This window comes from Pelobates fuscus, chromosome 3 (genome assembly GCF_036172605.1).
Source record: "Pelobates fuscus isolate aPelFus1 chromosome 3, aPelFus1.pri, whole genome shotgun sequence".
Classification (NCBI taxonomy): Eukaryota; Metazoa; Chordata; class Amphibia; order Anura; family Pelobatidae; genus Pelobates; species Pelobates fuscus.
In genome coordinates, this window is record NC_086319.1 from 27,193,843 (window position 1) to 27,207,627 (window position 13,785).

Consider the following 13,785-nt stretch of genomic DNA (forward strand, 5'->3'; position numbering starts at 1 on the left):
CAGCTTTTAATAAATCCCACCCATGAGGGACTGTCCAAATAAAAAAGTACATCAACTAAACTATTAATAATTAAGTGGCCGGTAGCATTAAGGATGAGCTTTGGGAACCAGTTAGCAAATCAAACCAGTAAGCCAATTCTTTTAGATGCCTTGTCACTGCGCTGATAACACCAAGCCCCTTCTCTGCAGGGAAAAAAGTGAGAACTAATTAATTATGCATTAATTAGTCGTCTGACTTTGTTAACATGTCCATCTTTAGGGCAGGCAAGGTGAATCAATATTATTTAGTATAGTACAGGCATAAAATTCGAACCATGTTTTCGACAAGGAGACACAAAAATATTTGAAGGCGAACTAGGATCTTGGTCTATATAGACCTATTATTTAAGAAACACACGTTACTGTTTATGAAACCTATGTATAATATAAGTTTTGAATTGTTTTCAAGCTGTTCACTCATCATTTATCATTCCTTTGTTTAAAGGTGTAGTCCTCTGTGCTTCTTTTATTATGTTGGTGAAACTTCCCTTTTAGCCAAATTAATACTGGAATTGGCAAAACCACACACTTTCCTAACAGTTTGACTTGAAGAAGATTCTAAAAAGAGCGTTCTGTGACGTTGTTAAGGATGGATGAGATATCCTAGCTGAAAGGAAAAATAGAGAAAGCCTAAAATTTCGTTTTTTGTTGTCTTTTTATAAGATTGATAATTATTTCAATTTTATAAGAACATTTTTATTTTATTTTTCACAAAACATAGGAGCTATCTCAAACATCCCTAAACTTTTTTTTTTTTTTAAAGAATAGGCAAAGTGAAATTCTTACAAGATTTTTTTTTCTTTTTTAAATATATATATATGTATAGTTTTGTAAGCAATAACTATATCTAATCTGGTTCTTAATAATATATTTTGATCTAAAATATATATATTTTTTTACATTTTGGAGCACTGAGAAAATACTACATGATAGTGTGGAAAATTTCCACAATATCATTTTTGGGTAAGAGTTGGGTTTGACTACACCTTTAAAAACCAATGATTAAAAACAAACAATGTTGGATATCAATTCATTGCAGTAATTCCATTCTAGTAAATCATGCTTCATGCACCCATGTCACGATCGTTTTATAACGATTACATTTTAAATGCATTTATTTGATTAGAATTCAAAGCATAAGCAAAAGAAAAGGAAGAAAAAACCCATTGCAACAACACAGGAGAGGTAGCTCAGGCCAGTGCATGAAAAAAACAGAGATTAAAAGAAGCGCAAGCTTGTGTTAGGAATCATTGTAGCTGCTGCACGTTTAATATTACCATGTTTATTTTTGAGACTTCAGTTACATTGCAAAAGAGCTATCTAACTACAAACAATACTTCACCTACAAGTAAAAAAAAAAAAAGCAAAAGAAAAACCAAAAAATTTAAAAATTTAAAATAAATCAAAAAAAGACCTGCAGTCACCTGAAACGTAAACACAGACTTACCATTGACATGCCTAGACTGCTGGTGTGAATTGATTTGTAGTTTTTTTTTTTACATCCTTTTCCAAATTTTTTATGAACTTGAATGACACATAATAGGTCATTTATTCTGACATTTTTTTTGTTCTGCCTAAAATATCCATAACACTGTTTTTTTCACTACTTTATAGATCAGAAGAATATTGCTGTTTCACAAAAACAAAAAAAGAAACCAAATTAATTTGTGGATTTACGAGACAATAGAGACCCTCTACATTATCCACCACTAACCTGCCTCAGACACGTTGGCTACTGTTGAACGGTCACTAGTTACAGAACTTGGTGATGTAATTTCAGATCCAGGAGTTAAATCTGCTTTACCTGGTTCAATTGCAACCTCAAAGTCTTTGTCTCTGTCAATAGTATCAGAAAAATTGAAATCTGTGGAAGTCTCATTATCGCTAAGGCTATCCGGGGTACTTGGGCCAGAGCCACTTTCTTCATCGCTAGTCAACATGGACCATGAACTTGATTCAGATACATTTTCAGCAGGTGTTTCTGCAGTGTGAATATGGGTTTCCAACACAACTGCATGATTGTGTTTCTCTGGAGCAGTGCTTGGTGATGCTGATGATGTTGATGTTAAGTGGCTTCTTCCTTTCATGTCCTCCAGGTTGGCTTGATCTTGAGTTGGAACAGCGGATAATCCACTTCCTTCTTCTGACAGGTTTGAATATTCACTCATGCTTAAAGTGGTTCCCTCCAACACCTTGTGCGCAAAATTACTAGTATCAGCTACAATACCTTCTGGGGATTCTGTATGTGATGTGGAATCTGTTCCAGCTATGACAAAAATGCCATCATCGACAACAGAATAGCCTGTTTCGGAATCAGAGCTGACAGTGGTTAGCAAACCAGTAGCTGATTTAGGTGCAGATGTTAACATTTTTAATGTGCTAGGACTCTCACTGTTTGGAGAATCAGCTGTAACAGAAACATATACATTTGGTAAAGTAACAGAATTGTCAAAAGGTACTGGTGCATTAGAAATACTTGTGGTGAAATAAAAGGCACTGTCTTTAGTACTGGAGGGATCAATGGGAATGCCATGCGAAGGGTAAGCATTGGTTCGCAAATCATGATATAAAGTGCTAGCATCTTGCTGGATTAATGTATTTGTAGGCAGCATTGGAGTAGAAATTGAATGGGAAAAAGCAGTAAAAAAAGAAGGAACGATTTCTAAAGGTTGATTACGTACATCATTACCAGAGGCTACAAGTATAATTTCGTCATAATTAATACTGGTCAACATAGAGGGAGCAACATCATTGTCATGCAAGACTGACATTGTAGGCTGCGAATGAGATAGTCCGGGAAAGTCTGGATACAAGGGGTTACCAACAGATTGTACATAGGTAGAGCTTAAGGTTGACTCATCAACAGTGTCCGCAGATGAAGGTGACAACACCAAGCCAACATTAGAGGCAGAGTGATGGAAATGAGATGTTTCATTCAACACTCCATCAGAAGCAACGTTAACATTAGACAATTGCAGCATGGACTGGGGAACTGCTTCATTAATTGGTTTAGCTGGCATCTCATAAATTAATTCCTGAGTTGGTAAAATAAGCATATCAGAAGAAGCAGAGACAGTCTTTGAGGCATTGGGAAGCATAGCATTAAGCGATATGTCACCAGAGAATGTAGAGATTGCATTAAATGGCTGAACAGGTAGCAGATATTCTGAAATTGCATTGATATCAGAGTCAAGACTCCTGGTAGTGGACAAAGACACTGGAGGCATTCCCTGGGATGATTTATTTTCACTAATTACATTAGACGAATGAAGATCTGCAATTATTTCATGCTCTGAAAGTGAAGTCACTTTACCATTAAAAGAGGTAGTCTGCAGTCCAGTGTCATGGTCAACTAATGGATGACTTTGCACGGTTGGCTTGTTTTGATTAAGCTCAGCTTTGATATATGTGGCTTCATCTCCTGCACCAGATGAAGCTACTTCCTGAGCTGTCAAATTATCAATACCATAGAAAAAAAATCCGCTACCAGAATACGTTTCAGTGTTTTCCTCATCACTAATTGTGGAGCGGGTAGGCTGCAGTAAAGTGTCACTTGAAAACATTACAGTACTTGGTTTAAAAAAGAGTTCAGTGCTAGGCTTTACATTTAAGGTACCCTGGTGAAATACGCCCTCTGAATCATATGTATTAGCTGTAAAGTGAGTGGAAATCACCTCACTAGACAAAGTAAAGATAGGCTCAGGCGCTGTAGAAAGTACATGCAACGTGAAATCAGTGCTGGGGTTTTCAAGTTGAGAGCTCAAGTCAAAACTATTACCCTTATAACCCAATGTCAATGTCTCAGAAGCAGCATGATCAGTCTGATGTAGCTTCACATCAGAATATTGTGTGTGACTTGGCTGAACCAGTGCATTGATTTTAGTCAAGGCCAAGGAAACATGCATGGACAGTGTTTCAGATGCTACAGCTTGAGTGACTGGCAAAAACATTTCAGAACTGGCACACAGATGACCAGACAATATACTACTGGAGGAAGAGGAGGAAAATGTAAGCAAAGGTACTTCATCAAAAGAAGATAGGGTAGGTTCAAATGACAAATTAACAGTGGAAAATAAAGGTGTAGCATGCAGGATCAGATCATTATCTGAAGCAGTAGCAGAAGCTTGCAGGAGCGGAGCATCGGACAACAAGGGGGTAACTAGAGAAAACACTTCACTAGTGTACGAAGGTTGAAGAGGTGTCTCACCATTAGATATTGATTCAGTTGTCTGAGAGAGAACCTCAGTCACAGGAAAAGCAGAGCCATGCTGTCCAAAACGTGGAGAGATAGATTGAAATGAAGCTTCAATCGGGGAGAAAGTAGAAGTTGACACATTTGGCATTTCCCCCTCAGTTAGAATAGTAGCAATATAAAGCTCTGCTTTGCTGGAAGGTGTGGACCCTAATTCATCATCGTGATGATGGATTGAGCTACTTGAAGACCGCATCTCATCATCTGGAGGAGTACTAGGCAGGGGAGTTTCTTTTGTGGTATTTGATGAATCAAATTCATTGATGGGACTAGAAGATGTGTTAACAATGGCTTCTTTAGCCAAGGATGATACATCTTTTATGGTATATGGTTTTGGAGACTGTAAGGAAATTGTATTTCCCTGAGATGTAATTTCTGGGGTAACTGTTGTGGAAAACATTGCTTGAGTGGAAACAGAAGTGTCATTTAACACTTGACTAAGCTTCTTGGTAGGCAAAAACATTCTTCTCTTCCAACTAGTAGTGGTTATTGGTTGTTCAGTAACAGCATTGGTTTTTACATCATTCTCATCAGTACCTTTGGTAGTGCCAGTGATGTTCAGCATCCATAAGTCAACACTACTTTTCAGGTCAGTAATTTTGTAGGTAGTCCCTTGTAGTATTTGTTGGGGTCTCTCTGTGAGCTTCACAAACTCTGCAGATGAAGCAACAGTTGTATCAGCAGATGTTTTGGTTGTAGGCTGTGAAGTAGGATACAAGAAAACTTTATAGACCTCAGCTTGACTGTGCAACTTATTTTCTGCCTTTTCCGTGGCAGATTTTTGTGAATCTATCTCTTCTTCAATGTAACGAGAGGTTGTTGTCGTTAAAACTGTTGTTGTTGCTATGGCTCGTTGCCCATGTATTTGGTTAACACTGCTTATAGTACTTAACACTTTTTCAGGATTTCGGTTTTCTCTTTCCTCCTGAGTCTCTTCACTATCCTATGAAGAACAAGATATATTTTATTTTAACATGAAGGTCCCATGCCTTTTTCTTTCCTCTGTTCTTTTACTGAATTGCTAATCAAGACAACTGTTTAAGGACCAAAACCAGTTGTTTTATTTGTCTTGAACAGTAATACAAATATTCCGAATTATCCAACCAATATATTGAACACAATTATTTTAATATTATAACTTAAAACAAAGTTGGTCTAATGATACTCCAATGCATTTTATTTACCCAAACATTTCCCATGAATTTTTTTTAACAATTCTTGGTTTGGTGAACAGACCCCAAAGAGTAAATACAGTTATATTAAATATTGATCCATTGTATTTCTTTCACTACATTTTTTAAATCATTTAAAAGGACAACTAATCTCAAATTTTCACTTCTTGTTTTTTTTTTTAAGGTCCATTACATTTAATGAAATACAATATTTTTTATAAAGGATGTATATTGATTTTTGAGAATATTTCACTTTTTCTATTTTTCTGAGCAGACTTGTTGGTTTATCTGATCAGCTGCTGCTCAATCCAAGTTGCTTGATGCAGCAGTTCCACATAGAACAATCTCTGTGTTGGACAAACCACTCCCCTAGTGGTCAAAAGTAAAAGCCATTGTAAGTATATGCCAATTGCACTCCAAATGCTTTATTAAAAAAAATACTGTAACCCCTTAACCCCTTCAGGACGGAGTCAATAGTGCACGTTCTGATCAAAACAAAACGTAAACAAAAACTGGAATTTGCGCTATATGTCTGTTCACCCGTAGTTCCCCTCTTTCATATTATATATCATTTTGTGCAGGAGACACAGGGCTTTAATTTATCAATAACTATTCATATATGGAACATAATTTATTATGAATACAATTTTAAAAAATGTGAGAAAATAAGATTTTTTTTTACATTTGTATTTCCGTCTTCCATTTTAGCTGTGAATGTCATAATACAAAAAAATGCACATATTTGTAATCAGCGATGTCTCACGAGTACAACAGTACCCCCCATTAACAGGTTTTATGGTGTTTTGGAAAGTTACAGGGTCAAATATAGAACGTTACATTTTCAAATTGAAATTTGCCAGATTAGTAATGTTACCTTTGAGATGGTGTGGTAGCCCAGGAAAGAGAATTACCCTCATAATGGCATACCATTTGAAAAAGTAGACAAGCCAAGGTATTGAAAGTGGGGTATGTTTAGTCTTTTTTAGTAGCCACTTAGTCACAAACACTGGCCAAAGTTAGCGTTCATATTTGTTTTTATGTGAAAAAAGCAAAAAACTAATATTTGGCCAGTGTTTGTGACTAAGTGGCTTCGAAGAAAGACTGGACATACCCCACTTGCAATACCTCGGGTTGTCTACTTTTGCAAATGGTATGCCATCATGGGGGTAATTCTCATTCCTGGGCTACCAAACGCTCTCAAAGGCAACATAACTAATCTGGCAAATTTCAACGTGAAAAAAATGAAATGCAAGCCTTGTATGTGACTCTTTAACTTTCCAAAACACCATAAAACCTGTACATTGGGGGTACTGTTATTCTCGGAGACTTCACTAAACACAAATATTAGTGTTTTAAAACAGTAAAACATATTACAACAATAATATAGTCCATAAAAGTGCCGTTCGTTTGTAAAAAATGCAAAAAACTTCACTTTTACTTAAAATATCATTGTTGTAATACAATTTACCAGTTTGAAACACTAATATTTGAGTTCAGCGAAGTCTCCCGAGTAAAACAGTACCCCCTATGTGCAGGTTTTATGGTGTCTTGGAGAGTTACAGGGTCAAATATAGTGCTTGCAAATTAAATTCTCTGCACTTTCTCCCTGTGTTGTCAGGCATGTCAATCAAATTTTAATTAATCAAATCACATAATTATGTTAAAAGATTACTTAAATATACATGTAGAATTTTAATATTTACATATATATGTATTTAAATTCTACGTGTATACTAATGTAATCTTTTATGTAATTATATGTATTTATCTATATATATAGATATTTGCGGTTATTTGTATTTTATACATAGATAGATATATACAGAATGTCATTCTAAGTGTATTTTGTTACCAATATATATATATTAATAACAAAATACAGTTAGAATGAAATTACATATGTATATATAATTTATATTCAATTTTGTTTCAATATTTTATCTATTTATTTTATTATTTTATTTATTTATTATTTTAATTATACGTATATATATATATAATATATATGTAGATCTATTATATATATAATTTATATACATATTATATATATGTAACGTCATTCTAAGTGTATTTTAATATTAATATATATACTTATATTAGTATTAAAATACACTTTGTATGACGTTACATATATATATGTATATATATTATATATATATATATAATATATATATACATATATACTATATATATAAAAATGCATTTAATTTATTTTATAATATGTTTAATATTTTTTTTTACACTACCTACCAGCAGGGGGACTGTCTGATATTTTAGACAGTCCCCCTGCTGGCAGATCCATAGCCAGCTATAGGGGGCCATGTGATCGCTCTTTGAGCGGATTGAGGGCAAGACAAAAAGATCAGGATTGAGGGCAAGACAAAAAGATCACCCAACGTTTTGGCCTAGTGGCCTTTTTCAAGGGTGAGCAGCAGTTTGTCAGATAAGAATAATGTCTGACCCAACAAGCCAATTCAGACATATAAACAAAAGCACTTCTCTCAAAATTAAACAAAATAAAACAAAAATAACAAAGTCATTTAAAATTATGTTTTAATAAATGTAATAAAGTTTTAAAAAAGAGTTGTCCTCTAACATCGCTTTTCACAAATACATGTTCTGTTCATAAATATTGTTTACACAGAGAGATTTATTCACCAAACAGTGATATGTTAGATCTATAGATCTCTAGCCTTAAATGGACACTATAGTCACCAAATCAACTTTAGCTTAAAGGGAATCTCCAGTGCCAGGAAAACAATCCGTTTTCCTGGCACTGCAGGATTCCTCTCCCTCCCACCCCCCAATCCCCAGTTGCTGAAGGGGTGAAAACCCCGTCAGTGACTTACCTGAGGCAGCGACATGTCCCACGTGGCTGCCTGCTCCTCCCCCGCCGCTCCACCTTCTGCCTACATCGGCCAGTGGGCGAGACTGATCCCGCCCACCGGCCGAGGAGACCTAATGCGCATGCGCGGCAATGCCGCGCATGCGCATTAGCGCACCCCATAGGAAAGCATTGAAAACGATTTTCAATGTTTTCCTATGGGGAATTGAGCGACGCTGGAGGTCCTCACACAGCGTGAGGACGTCCAGCGACGCTCTAGCACAGAAAACCTGTGCTATAGAGCAGGAAGTTCCCTCTAGTGGCTGTCTAATAGACAGCCACTAGGGGAGGACTTAACCCTGCAAAGTAATTATTGCAGTTTATAAAAAACTGCAATAATTACACTTGCAGGGTTAAGGGTAGTGGGAGTTGGCACCCAGACCACTCCAATGGGCAAAAGTGGTCTGGGTGCCTACAGTGTCCCTTTAAAGAAGCAGTTTTGGTGTATACACCATGCCCCCTGCAGTTTCACTGCTCAATTCTCTGTCATTTAGGAGTTAAATCACTTTGTTTATGCATCCATAGGCACACCTGCCTGCATGTGATTTACACAGCCTTCCTAAGCACTTCCTGTAAAGAGTCATCTAATGTCTACACTTCCTTTATGGCAAATTCTGTTTAATTTAGAATGTCTTATCTCCTGCTCTGTTGATAGTTTAACTAGACCTTGCAATAGCCTCCTATATTTAATTAAAGTTAAAATTACAGAGCAGAAATTAAAAACATTTTAAAGTAAGTTACATTTGATTCAAAATGAAATTATTTTGTTTACATGCAGACTGTGTCAGTCATAGCCAGGGGAGGTAGCAAAGGTAGCAAACTCCTAAATGGCAGTGAATTGAGCAGTGAAACTTCAGGGCAATGATCTATATCCCCTATATATATGTTCCCTATTAAGGGTTAATAAGTAAAGGGGTGTATATAAAAAATACCCCTTTCTGTCTCATTAGAGATATCTTTGCCAGAAGCTCAAGGAAGCAGGCTGAAGGGTCAGTGTTAGGACCCGCTTAGGGGGGTCTGCCTTGACGTTGGCAGGCGGGCATCCCTCCAATGGCCATTGGAGCAACTAAATGACCTCAATTTGTCTAAATATACATAGGGATTAAGGAGAAAGCGCAAGTAACATTTTCTTTTCTTTGGTTTTTACTATATATTGGGGCTGATGTGTGTTGTAGTCCTTGCTGCTTAAGCGCAGGACTTCTCTTTTTGTATTTGTATTTACTTTGTATCACACAGCCTGGTTACAATGCTGCTACCCATCCCATGTGTTCCCTATTAAGGGTTAATAAGTAAAGGGGTGTATATAAAAAATACCCCTTTCTGTCTCATTAGAGATATCTTTGCCAGAAGCTCAAGGAAGCAGGCTGAAGGGTCAGTGTTAGGACCCGCTTAGGGGGGTCTGCCTTGACGTTGGCAGGCGGGCATCCCTCCAATGGCCATTGGAGCAACTAAATGACCTCCATTTGTCTAAATATACATAGGGATTAAGGAGAAAGCGCAAGTAACATTTTCTTTTCTTTGGTTTTTACTATATATTGGGGCTGATGTGTGTTGTAGTCCTTGCTGCTTAAGCGCAGGACTTCTCTTTTTGTATTTGTATTTACTTTGTATCACACAGCCTGGTTACAATGCTGCTACCCATCCCATGTGTTCCCTATTAAGGGTTAATAAGTAAAGGGGTGTATATAAAAAATACCCCTTTCTGTCTCATTAGAGATATCTTTGCCAGAAGCTCAAGGAAGCAGGCTGAAGGGTCAGTGTTAGGACCCGCTTAGGGGGGTCTGCCTTGACGTTGGCAGGCGGGCATCCCTCCAATGGCCATTGGAGCAACTAAATGACCTCCATTTGTCTAAATATACATAGTGATTAAGGAGAAAGCGCAAGTAACATTTTCTTTTCAATGATCTATATACCAGAATGGCTTCATTAATCTAAAGTTGTATTGGTGACTATATTGTCCCTTTGCTGTATGGTGGATAAAAGTATTTTTTTCTTCATATTATAATTTGGAGACATTGCACAATGCTATTTGTAAGTTACTTTGTCAACACAAAAACACAAGTTCCATTAATTGATATACTGACACAAAATATAAACTAATGTATAATATAATTTCATACACTCAGTTTATCGCTATTAATAATGAAAATGCTAATGATAAATATGTAAATTAGATTATAGTACCTCTATGTCCTCTTCAGTTTCAATAAAGTCAAGAAAAGGATCATTTCCTATGAAAAATGAGATGTAAATATTTGTTTTACTCAGGGGAACATTTTTAATGCAGTATGACATCTAAACATTTAAAAGTTATATTTATAACTTGAAACATTTTCAAAGCATTTTTCAACAAGAATGTTAAGAAATATTGTTAAGTCCAAAGTTTAACAAAACCAAACCGAACTGAAAAATAGATGTAAAGAGAGTATGAATGGGGTTTTGTCTGGCAAATACATTGTGAACAATGCCTTTTTAAATCATAACTTACTGTTCATACTTTATTAATTACAAAAAAGGAACACTTCAGGCACCATAACAACTGCAGCCTGTTGTAGTGGTTATGGTGCCCCATAAGTGTCCTGGCACCCTCGGGGGGTAAGCAGTCAAATCTTTTGTCAATGGTTTGACAACTTAACTGTTGTCCTCCTGCACCTTTCACGTGGTGCTCATTGGCTGAGATTGCTCTCCGTGGAGCGAACAGTAGCTTGGTTTGACTGGTTAGCTTGGGAGAGCAGCCATGGAACTTCTGGCACCATAACCCCTACATTTTCCTTCTTCATCCATAAAAATGGCCTAAAACATCCATAATTACTTGATGCAATTTAAGCTAACCAACCAGGAAGTAAACGGACTGATTATCTGATTTACAGCCAAGATTGTAGATTAAAAAATGAAGATCCCATCTCACGAATACCTATGTCTTGTCTCCTGGCCCAACACACATTTTCAAGGGTTATTTCTTAATGTGTCAGAAAATGTATTGTCTCCTATTCATTTGTTTTGACCTATTTTAGGACAAGGCAAGTTGACAGACCAAAATAAAAGACCAAAAAAAAAAACACCCCTACAAATAATTCGAAATTATTTTAACCCCTTCCATAATGCTAATGTGGGTCTCATTTTGTATCACAAAACTGTGAAATAAAATACACTTTTCTGAAATAATTTAAATAATTCTGACAAACATTTAGCAGCAACTCTTACAAAGGTAAAGCAATGAGGCACAAACCAAAATAAAAAAAATGGTACATAAACTGTAAGAGATGTTTGAAGATGAAACACATGAACTCAATATAATATAATACGAGCACAAGCCAATCTGGTTTTGTCTAAATATGTCTGGTTAAGAAACCTCATTAATTATTTTACCACGTGTTTCTCCCCATAAAGTAATAAAGTTTTCGGTGGGATAACAAAAAAGTTTCACTTTTTTTTCATTGAATAACTTTACTGATATTACATTATTTTACAGAAAGGACAATTTATTTGTACGAAATTCTATGTAAAAATGAAAATAAATGGAAATCGTCTTACCTGCCAAATAAAGATGATGAATGTGTCTTATTTTCCTCGTAGGTAAATTATTATTTTTTTCTTTATTCAGTTGCAAATGTACCTAATGGAGGCTGGTTTATACACCAACACATATAATGCTCATATGTGCTTTATCTACAGACTCTACATATATTGGCATTGTGATTTATTTAACATATGGACATAGATTTGACATTATTCTAATATATAGCATAGATTATTTTAGGGTCTTTTGATGGAGTATATCCATTTTAATAAATTCTTATACAGTAGAACAACGGCAACAAATTTATATAAACAGCCTGCTGGGAAAGGTAACGAATGATATACCTTCATTAATTCAAGTTTGCTTTACAATGCATTATATGTTAAGTGGGTTATTGGCATGATTAAATATATTTTAATATCATAATGAGGCGAACTAATGACAATATAATACAAATAAAACAGGTAACAAAGATAATAAAACAGGTAACAAAAGGTAATGAATGATATATTTAGTATATACAACATGATTTTCTTTACAGTACATACACAACACACAACTTTATAAACAAACCATTAGAACATGCACAATTGCAAGTTATGGTGACATGTTTGAGACGTGACTTTTGCGTTACGATTCATCAATAAAACTGTTTAGAAACACGCGGTCACACATTATTATGAAATGGAAGCAATGCGATGAGAGAGCTAGAATTGTGAGCCAACAGAGCAGAGAGAATCAAGTGGGCTCCCATGCCAGCCTTGTGTTTAGTTACCAAAGATCCCATGCAACAATCAGATTTTTCATTGCTTTTTTTATTTGTATTTTTTTTTTAGTATAATCCATATTTTTTAAAAATTTTGTTGTGCTTTTACTTTTCATTTTTTTTTTATTATAAAACAATTTTTACAAATGAAAAACATTAATCATTGATACGGAATATAATTGACTCCACTGGTTTCTTTATTGCGTGGGATCTTTAGGTATCACCAGAAGAAAAAAGCCAGGATAACACGATTCGACGTAAATTACTTTTAATTATTAATTAACGAACATACCTAATTATTACACGTTATAATTCCCAATTCTACTAAAATTGATTTATTGAATATACGACATAGGTGACCCAGGTTCCCAGCTTTCACTGGACCTGGCCTTTTTACATGGCAGAATCCAGTGCCATGGTGTGATTAGGGTGCTGCCTGGGTGCAATATAGAACCCAAACATAATCAAAAATATATTGAGAGCGTGGCACAGAACAAAAAAAGGCTCAGAAACTTGAACCTCGAGGAAAATATATGGCATTTCTTGCCTGTTTAACTTGGTGAGCTGGAATACAAAACTAACCAGATTTGTGATAGAAGACAAATTACTCAGTTTGTATGCAAAATATGGCAGTAGTAATAATAATAAAGTATTTCATCAGGAAAGGTACACTTAGCCTAGACATTTAGCTGCTAGAGTATGGTGTGAGGTTTATCCAAATTAATGGCACTTATTTTATTGACTTTTTACCCAGTGATGCTGAGTGCCTGCATATGGAATCCTATCCACTGAGTTATCTCATTGATAAAGATAAAACCAATATATTTTATGATAAAATGATGAAACATTCATTTTAATATTATTATCAACAATACAATTACTGTTCTTATTATTATTATTAGCAATAATAATAAAGTCATTATAATATCAATATTGACTTGTGATATTCCCAGCTGTAACAAATTAATCTGAGTCAGTAGGTTTACTGATCCAGACAAACAAGAGGAAATAGAACAAATATTATAATAACTATCTCAGCCATGAACTTTCTTTTTTTTCATAAGCTAAACTTGTAAACTAACAGAGGCACAGCTATTAAGGCCCGTGAATGGATCTTTGAGTTTTAGAAAGCTCACTTCTCAAATTAAAACC

The 13,785-nt window shown here is 35.4% G+C and overlaps 1 protein-coding gene across 7 annotated transcripts in view; it reads right to left on the minus strand.

Moving 5' to 3' along the window:
- Positions 1 to 13,785, minus strand: part of PTPRZ1 (protein tyrosine phosphatase receptor type Z1) — a 163,050-nt gene that overhangs the window by 50,739 nt on the left and 98,526 nt on the right. For 3 of the 7 annotated variants that reach the window (XM_063446823.1, XM_063446822.1, XM_063446821.1), the window contains exons 11-12: positions 10,532 to 10,578; positions 4,247 to 5,234 (exon numbers count right to left, since the gene is read on the minus strand). In XM_063446823.1, coding sequence (XP_063302893.1) covers positions 4,247 to 5,234; positions 10,532 to 10,578 — 1,035 coding nt within the window. Of the gene's footprint in view, positions 1 to 1,753; positions 5,235 to 10,531; positions 10,579 to 13,785 lie in introns of all 7 variants that reach the window. The other 4 variants (XM_063446818.1, XM_063446817.1, XM_063446820.1 and 1 more) reach the window with 3 other exon arrangements.